The sequence below is a fragment of the Zeus faber genome, assembly GCF_960531495.2.
Source record: "Zeus faber genome assembly, contig: SCAFFOLD_39, whole genome shotgun sequence".
NCBI classification, from domain to species: Eukaryota; Metazoa; Chordata; class Actinopteri; order Zeiformes; family Zeidae; genus Zeus; species Zeus faber.
Genome location: NW_028293190.1, coordinates 15,975 through 25,527, shown reverse-complemented (window position 1 = coordinate 25,527; position 9,553 = coordinate 15,975). Strand labels below are relative to the sequence as shown.

The following is a 9,553-nucleotide window of genomic DNA, read 5'->3' as shown; positions in this document are numbered from 1 at the left end:
TTTAGTTATAATATACGTGTTTAGCTTGTTTTCACCTATAGGTTTGTAGTAGTTATTTTTCATACATGGCATTTGCAATTATTAAGTGAGAGACTTGGCAACGGACTGACTAATTAAGGCATTTGCCTAATTAATGGAGTATTATTGATTGATTGATCACATGTGGAAAAGCTGATTGATTTAAATACTGTCGAGTGCTGTGAATATTGGTTTCATTATCTGAGTATGGTTTTTCTTGGCTTTTTTAGGAGAGAACATTGATATAATTTTGATAATTTAACATAAATGAGTGTGATCAGATGCATCAGATGGTGAACAAGTGAATTGGCTTTCACAAGTGGGAAGCGATTTAGTCTCCTTTGTGGTTTGCAAATTCAGCTGTTTTTGGTTGAGTGTGATTACACGGTGCTTTATAAACAAATTTTAAAATAAGTCAATTCGATTTACAATAAAAGAAAAATAAGAGGGTCATTAGGATGTCAAAAATGGATACTAAAATTACACAAGTAATCACTCCTATTGATTTAGAGCGAATGAATATTCCCCTTATTAAAGATATTCCAAAATATCAGGAAAATGGAGTAAGCGTTGGGCGGACATTGAACAACCATGGCCAGTTGAAGGAACTCTTAACCCGGATGTGATTAAAACAATGCAGGTGCTTGTGTCCACATATAAAGTAAATCAAAAGAAGGGCAAGAAAGGAAAGAGACGCACAGAACTTGGCATTGTGCAGCTGTTCGTATTGGAGGGACAGACATGGTTCGAAGCTGCACACACACGCTTTGATGGTGGCCGGTGAAATGGATTCCCTGCTTTTGACCCATCCTGGGTCGTCCTTCCTCCGAGGGCACAGCAAGGAGCAGTGGGCAGCATATGTGGACGGGATAAATGTCCATCGCTGGTCAGACGATGATGGGTGTATGTTTTTGGTGGGGGTCCTTACTGACGTGAGGTGGAGGAAACGGGGAGAACATGCAAACTCCACACAGAAAAGCTCCTATTTGGGAGATAACCCGCCGGAGCACGGTGCCAACAGCTCCCCAGGCGGGAATCGAACCCAGGACCTTCTTGCTGTGAGGCAGCAATGCAATGCACTGCGCCACCGTGCCACCAGCCAGAGAACAAAGTAGACAAGAAATAAAGAAAAATGAAAAGGAAACCGAAAAATTGATGGAGAAGATTCCACACCCTTCTCACATACAGCATCTGTACAGAAGCCCCCACCTTATGAGAAGGAGGTGAAGTGCACTGATGTTTATCCCAAGCTCCCAGTGATTACACAGGAGGGCAGCTTTCTCTTCAAAGATGAGGATGAACAAATAATAGAGATGGGCAAGGCTTAACAACCATATAGTTGTACCTAAGCTCCCACAGTACAAAGAAGAGGAACAAGAACAGGAGACTCTGAGAAAACTCAACCAAATACAGTTGGTGGATAATAATAACAAGAAAAAGAAACAACTTGTGGTTATGCAGAGCCAGTCACAACGAAATCAATTACCACCTCAACCACAGCAAGGACAGATTCAGGTTCTACCACCTGTGGTCCTCACTTTCTCCTTTCCACAGCCTGTTTTTGACCAACCACATACATGGAGAGGTAGAGGTAAAGAGTACGACATTGAGAAAAGTGTGCCACATGTGACTTTAATGGTGGCTGAAGGATTTGAGCAGAAGCATATTGGAGAAACCATGGCAGAAGCTGAGGAAGCCATTTTTTCACCAAAAAAGTAGAATCTTGCTATCTGGATAAGTGAAGATCAGAAGTTCATGAAAATCATGATTTCAGCTCAAGGACAAGGACAACCACAAATGATACAGATGACACATGAGTCAATGTTCAGCGCTAAATTGGACTCAGACAGTGTGAGAAAGGAGACGCTGCAACAAATTCCAGAATGTTTGTTGTCACATAGTACTGACATCGAACTAGTGAAGTCAGCCCAACCGGTGAGAGTTGAACTGAGACCAGGAACCAAACCTCCTTGGATGAACCAATACCCACTAAAGGAGGAAAGAATCAAAGGGATTGAACCAAAAATTGAAGGACTGTGAAAAGCAGGTGTAGTGGAAATATGTTTGGATCCTCAGAGCAATACACCTATATTGCCTTGAAAGAATCCAGATCAAATCCACATGCCTTGCTAGCCCGAATTTCTCCAGAGGCTACACACTTCACAGTGCTGGATTTGTGTGGAGCATTTTTCTGTGTTCCATTAAGCGAAGAAAGTCAAGGGTTGTTTGGATTGACATACAAAGGACAAACCTTCAAGTACAAGAGGCTCCCCCAAGGTTTAGACCATAGCCCGCACATTTTCAATAATGTGTTGCTGGATGACTTGGCTGGGATTGATGAGATCTTGAAAAGTACTGTCAGTATGTGGACGACATCGTCATCTGTTCACCAGATATGGAAACGTGCCATGAGGACTCAATCAAACTGTTACAGCTATTGGCAGACAAAGGACACAAGGCTTCTCAGAAGAAGCTACAGTATTATCAAGAAAAAGTAATTTATTTCGGTCAAACAATAACCCATGGACACAGACGAATCTCTGACAGTCATTTGGAAGCCATTCGAAAGACACCAAAGCCTAGAACAGTCAGAGAGAAGATGATGTTTAATGGTATTGCAGGATATTCTTCAGCTTGGGCAGAAGATTATGCCTGCCTAACAAGGCCTTTCAGAGCCATGATAAAAGAGACTGGGAATGCTCAACTCCATTGCAACCTCACCTGGACGCAGGAAGGTCTTATGGCATTTGAAACGATCAGATAGAGGCTACAAGAAGCTCTAGCGTTAGCGCTGCCAGACTACTCTCAAAACGTTTTGCTGTATGTGGCTACGTCCACTGCAGGCAAATATGCATGTGCAGTTCTTTGTCAGCCCACAGGTACAGAGACAAGCCCTCAACCTGTTTCGGATTATTCTACTGCCTATTCAGAAGTATAATTGGGGGTACAACAGTGCTACAGAGCAATGGTGGGAGTTTATCTACTGTATGATAAAGCATCATCAGTAACTATGGGTTACCCAGTGACAATTCTTACCCATCAAAGTCTCTGAAATCTTTTGAACTTCGGTAAATGTACATTGACTATGTCTAGGCAAAGAGGCTATTATAGGCTCTTAGAGCAGGAAGATGTCACCTTAGTATGGTGTGTCATGGTAAATCTAGCTGAGAATTTACCAACACCAGAGGATGGAGAGCCACATGACTGTGTTCAGGAAGTAGAGAGATATGCAAAGCTCAGATCAGACTTGCAAGCTTTCCCACTGCATGTGTCAGATGTGGAGTATTGGACTGATGGGTCCTGCTCTCGTATAGGAGAAACATGTAGTGCTGTTTACGCAGCAGTCGAAGCCCAGGGAACTTAATTTGTTGTTGAGAAAGCAGAAGTAATACCACAACCTGCTTCTGCAAAGCTTGCTGAGCTTTTGGTCCTGACTGTAGCTTGTCTATTGGCCGAAGGCAAGCGAGTGACAATATATACAGATTCTGCATATGCACATAATGTGTGTCATTTATTTGGATCAGTGTGGAAAAATCAAGGATTTAAGAAAACCGATGGTTCTCCGATACATCATCATGCCCAGATTAGGAAATTGTTGCATGCAATGATGAAACCAAAGGAAATAGCTGTAGCTAAGTGTGCAGCACACAAAATGGACACGTCAAGGGTCACACAAGATAACAAGGCGGCTGATGAGGCTGCAAAAGCAGTTACAGGGGCAAACAAAGCAGGCAAGGTTCTTCTGGTCACCCATGAAGCGGACCTGGAAGATAAAATCACGCTCAGAGAATTGATTGCGATGCAAGAAGAGGCGTCAGCCATAGTTAAACAATTATGGTTGGACCGAGGGGCCACACAAGATTCTGCTGGTCTGTTTGAGAAATCATGAAGGACTGATGGTAGCACCCCCCGACCTACTAGGTCTGATGATTAAGGATGCACATGGGTTATCCCATGTTGCAAGGGGGGAGGTAAGGAGAAAAATCACAAAAGTGTATGGTTTTTGGGAACCGTATTTGCTTGAGCAAATTGATTATGTCAAAAGCAGATGTACAATCTGTCTTAAAAACAATGTTTGGAGGGTGTGATGAGTCCACCCGGTCACATTCCAACTCCGACAGGTCCTATGCGTGAGTTGGTTGTGGATTTTGTTGACATGATAAGACAAAATCTTCGTATCTTTAACCCAAAGCGTGAATCATGCCACTAGACCAACATGCCTCAAAAACCTTAATGGCAGCCTTTGGTTGTTGTAGGAAAAATCTCAGGAGAGTCAGGTGTCAGTGGTTTATATCTATAATCCAAGCTTGTATAGCTTTTTTCCCATGAGATGGCACTGATTCAATCAAGTTTATTTTGACAGGCAAACTGTTACTGTAAAACAAACAATTTCGTCCTGGTTCACAATGACCTACTTCGGATGCAGGTTAGAATGAAGGAAAATAGGGATGCAAAATTAACTCAGGCCGGTTCTGAAGAAATAGCATACAGCTTTGTGCCAAAGGCATTTTAATGGGCAAGTTTTCATTGATTGCTTATTGATTTCAAATACTTTTATCAAGCTCTGCACAATTAAGGAGTTCTTGCATTCAAATAAAAGCTCACTTTCTGTAATACACAATCAACTTGTTAAAGCAGGGCATGGAATGACACATGAGTTATCAAACAAGGACAATGCTTGTTGAAGTGCTTAGAATGTGTGACCTGAATTCATAGAGGTGTGTCAGTGGACTTTAGGAGAGCAAAGAGTAGAACTCAACTGAAGTAGGTTCCACCGAGATTTGAACTCGGATCACTGGATTCCAAAGTGCTAACCATTACACCATGGAACCTCTCACACCCACCACCTAGACCAATGAGCCAAGCACATCTGATGTTGCCTCAAAAAACAGAACGGCAGCTTTAGTTTGATTGGTTGTAGGCAAAATCTCAGTCAGCTGTCCATGGCCTTGATCCAAGCTAGTATATATTTTTATTTTCTTGCATTCAAATAAAAGCCCACTTTCTGTAATACACCTTCAACTTGTTGATGTAGAGCATCAAATGACATGTGAGGTTGTCAAACAAGGCTTTTTGTGAACAATGCTTTTGTAGCTGGCTTTGTAGCCATGGTAAAGTCCTGGGGCACTTAATGTGCTTGCTGCAGATATTGCAAACAGGCAGTATCATAAAGAAAACACTCCAGGGTTCTCTGATAGCAATGTCTCTAGGTGATATCACAATAATCATTAACTCAACTTCTGAGCATTTCTTCAACAACTAGGCAACTAGTCACATTTAAATAAGAGCTAATCAAAATGATTCTGGTTATATAGGGCACTCTATAATATCTGACAATAATTGTAATGATGGGGCTCAATATAAGGTACAGAGCTAACTTCAATCAATGTTTTTTTCATTTATATGCTTGCATGCATTTCATCTCACAATAATTCCAATTTTGCCCATTAAGAAATTGTATTTGTAAGTGTATTTGTCAGTTAAATACAAATTGCAATTAAGTCCACGGATGAATGATTTAATTTCTAATTTGTCTAGTGCGTCTAAGAGTTCAGTGGAATCCTTCTTTAGCAGTTGTGATTGTTCTCTGTGAATATCAAAGAAACTACATGCGCAGTGACTTGAGTTGCTGTCGGATTTGCCGATATAATTGCGTTTTTTTTGTGATTGATCTCATTGAATATTGCACCTGGGAGGCAGTATGTTTTAATTTTCTTACGACGAGTAGACACAAGCATTCTTATCCTATTACAAGTCCCCTTAGGACTCGAGACTCAGCGGTCAGTCAGCTACATTCATTATCGTACTACATTTGATGAATCGTCCCGTACTAACGCAGGCCGGGGTGTCACAGTCGGTCCCCAGGGCCAGACAGACGGCGACGATCTAGTACCAGTGGAAGGGAGAGAAGAAGCTGACCACCACCTGGGAGCTCCTCGGAAGACGGCCCAACTGGGGTCCCTGAAACTGAAGGAGGGCATACTCTGCCTTCAGTCTAACAATTAAGAAAGGAGCTACGATGATCCAGAGCAGGAGGTGTGCGAAATATTGTGAACTTGTAGTAAACATTTGTATGGTTCATATAACTAAGTTATGTTTTAGTAAAATTGTAGATGCATCAGGATCAGTTACTTTGATTTTCCATCTGACCTTATCTGATTTGTTAAAAAACATCACACTGGATAGGAATAACTCAGTTCTGCAAGATAGAAATGGTGCTGATGAAATGTAAAATGAATCCACTTCAATTGGAACAAAGAACACAGTGAAGATGCAAATTGTATTGTGAGTAATTTTTAAATGAAGTGGCAAAATACCTTAGGAAAAAGAATAGTAACTTATTGAAAAGAGGTAGAACTGCATTTTGTCTGCAATATTATCATTTTTATACACTGTTTATTTTTGAGATATTATTGAAATAAATTTTCCAACAGAAAGACTAAAGCATGTTTGTATGACTTGCAGCGTAGGGCCAGTGTGGCCTCCTCTACGTCCGCTGCGAAGCTTTAACACCAGGACTGAAGCACAGGGAGTCATTACAGCTTGTTCTACTCGTCCTGCGAACATGAGCGGTCGTGGCAAAGGAGGCAAGGGACTCGGGGAAGGAGGCGCCAAGCGCCACCGCAAAGTTCTCCGCGATAACATCCAGGGAATCACCAAGCCCGCTATCCGCCGTCTGGCTCGCCGTGGCGGTGTGAAGCGTATCTCAGGTCTGATCTACGAGGAGACCCGCGGTGTTCTCAAGGTGTTCTTGGAGAACGTGATCCGTGATGCCGTCACCCGCACCGAGCTCAGAGCTATGCTCTGAATTGATTTAGTATTCTATTATTTAATGTCAAAGATGGATGACTTATGAATTCCGTATTAGATGAAGCTGCAGCTTTATATTTATGCTTTGCTTCCTATGAATCGATTCTATTCAATGTCAAACATGGATATAGATAAGTGGAGTATTTCTTGTATATGCGCCGTATTTGTTTTGTTTATGTTTCCCATAAATTGAAAACCAAATAAACATATGCAGAGATTAAGAAGAAACAGTCTTTATTTATCACGCAACACACACATGCTGGCCGGTGAAATGGATTCTCTGCTTTTGACCCATCCTGGCTTGTCCTTCCTCTGGGGGCACAGCCAGGAGCAGTGGGCAGCATATGTGGACGCGCCCGGGGACCAGGTGATAAATGTCCATTGCTGGTCAGACAATGATGGGTGCATGTTTTTGGGTCCTTACTGACGTGAGGTGGAGGAAACCCCATGTGAGCACGGGGAGAACATGCAAACTCCACACAGAAAAGCTCCCATTTGGGAGATAACCCACCAGAGCACAAGGCCAACAGCGCCCCAGGCGGGAATTGAACCCAGGAGCTTCTTGCTGTGAGGCAGCAGTGCAATGCACTGCGCCACCGTGCCACTAAATATATATATATTCCTATAGATATATAGGAATCCATGTTGGTTGAACAATACAGGTATAAACTTATATTTAATAGCTGATAATTAATATTTAGAATTAATATAACAAAATCTAGAGTAATCATTGTATGAAATGTAATCTTTACTGGTGTGTTCATAATATATTTATAAACATACAAGAATGAATAATGCACTTGTATCATGTGACTTTTGAGAAATTGAAAAGCCTTTGTGAGAAAGCGTCGGTGGTCCTGAAAAGGACCTTTGGTTTCAGGGTGAGCACTGGGATTACTTGGAGCTGGTGTACTTGGTAACAGCCTTGGTGCCCTCAGACACGGCGTGCTTGGCCAGCTCTAAGGGGAGCAGCAGGTGGACAGCGGTCTGGATCTCCCTGAAAGTGATGCTGGAGCGCTTGTTGTAGTGGGCCAGGCGACAGGCCTCACCGGCGATGCGCTTAAAGAACATAGTATCCGGGTGGACCTGCTTCAGGACCTTGTACACATAGATGACGTAGCTCTCCTTCCTGGTCTTTCTGCGCTTCTTGCCGTACTTGCTGGCGGTCTTGGATAGGGCTTTCTTGGAGCCCTTCTTGGGCGCTGACTTGGCGGGTTCTGGCATTATGAAGGTACAAGGAGACAAGGCACTAATGACCAGTTTCTAGTGGTGCTGTTTCCTTTATAGAATCCTGATGTAAATGAGGCTCTGTGACCCCTCAAAGTGATTGGGTAGAGTTTGCAAGTGACACCGGGAATGCCGAGGACAAGAACACGGTGTTTGAGGTTTGAAAACAAATTTTGGTAAATTAAGAGTTTATATAAACACAATATCACTAAATTGTATTAATATTTTTTATTCAAAAAATTCACATCGTTTTACGCTATTGAACATGACATACCGACAAGCACAACGTGGGATTGTGCAAACAATGTGCAACCATTATCAGATCGACCACCTTTGTGTCACCTTTATAATGAATTCATATCTTTGAAGACTGTGTGGTGGCCCTTAAAAGAGGCGTTTGTGTTGAAGTGCGGCGCGTGTGTCTAGGCGCACTCTCCCCGGATGCGGCGGGCCAGCTGGATGTCCTTGGGCACGAGTGACTCTTGGCGTGGATGGCGCACAGGCTGGTGTCCTCGAATAGGCCGACCAGGTAAGCCTCGCTGGCCTCCTGAAGAGCCATGACAGCGGAGTGTTGGGTGTCAGTGTTGAGCCACCAATGAGTGTTATTTTCTTTTGAATATGGATTTATTATTATTATTGTTTCTAAAATGCCAATTTTTCCATCGATAGTTGTCGAAGACGTGCTCTCTATGAGGGTGTGGAAGGCTCTGAAAAGAGCCTTTGTGGGTCCAACGGGACGGAATGAATTTATTTCTTCTTTGGAGCTGTCTTCCTTGCTGCTTTGGGCTTTGGGCTTTGGACTTTGGGCTTTGGGCTGCTTTGGGATTAGCTGCCTCAGCAGTACACGGGATGGGATAAGGGGTCTGGCAGAGCAATTGGATAAAAGTAGTTTGATGACGTAGCAAAATCGAATGGCATTGGATATGTTGCTGGCTAAAGATGGTGGTATTTGTAAGATGTTTGGCGACGTATGTTGTACTTTCATCCCAAACAACACTGCTCCTGACGGCAGAGTGACCAAAGCATTTGTTGGACTGACAGCCTTGTCTGAGGAGATGACCGAAAATGCAGGGATAGATAATCTATTCACCAAATGTCTAGAGAGCATGTTTGGTTAATGGAGTGGCATGTTACAATCAATCCTTATATCATTAGCAGTAATTATTGCAATTATAGCTACGTGTGGTTGTTGTTGTATTCCATGCATTGGAGGGTTGTCTCAAAGACTCATAGAGAACGCCATGACTAAAACTATGCTGTACACACAAGTTCTTAATGATGACAAAATTGAATGATGAAAACAAACAATGACAGTACAAATGCAAATAATGAATTTATGATGAAACCCAATCAGGAGGATTTTAATGATCTAACCCCTGTTCAGGATATGCTCAAGATTGCAGGTTCAGATGTCGACCTCAACTTTGCTGGAGTCTGATGGCCAAAAATGAAAGTTGACGCAAACCACACCAATGGAAATTCTTGTAATGACACAAAA

The 9,553-nt window shown here is 42.5% G+C and overlaps 1 protein-coding gene across 1 annotated transcript; it reads right to left on the bottom strand.

Annotated features, from left to right (window-relative positions):
• Positions 1-7,722: 7,722 nt before the first annotated feature.
• Positions 7,723-8,614, bottom strand: LOC307247609 (histone H2B 1/2-like; the record flags this gene model as incomplete). The annotated part of the gene is made up of 2 exons (XM_080024654.1): positions 7,723-8,045; positions 8,488-8,614. The coding sequence occupies 2 exons, from the start codon at positions 8,612-8,614 to the stop codon at positions 7,723-7,725; spliced, it is 450 nt and encodes a 149-aa protein (XP_079880780.1).
• Between the last annotated feature and the right edge of the window lie 939 nt (positions 8,615-9,553).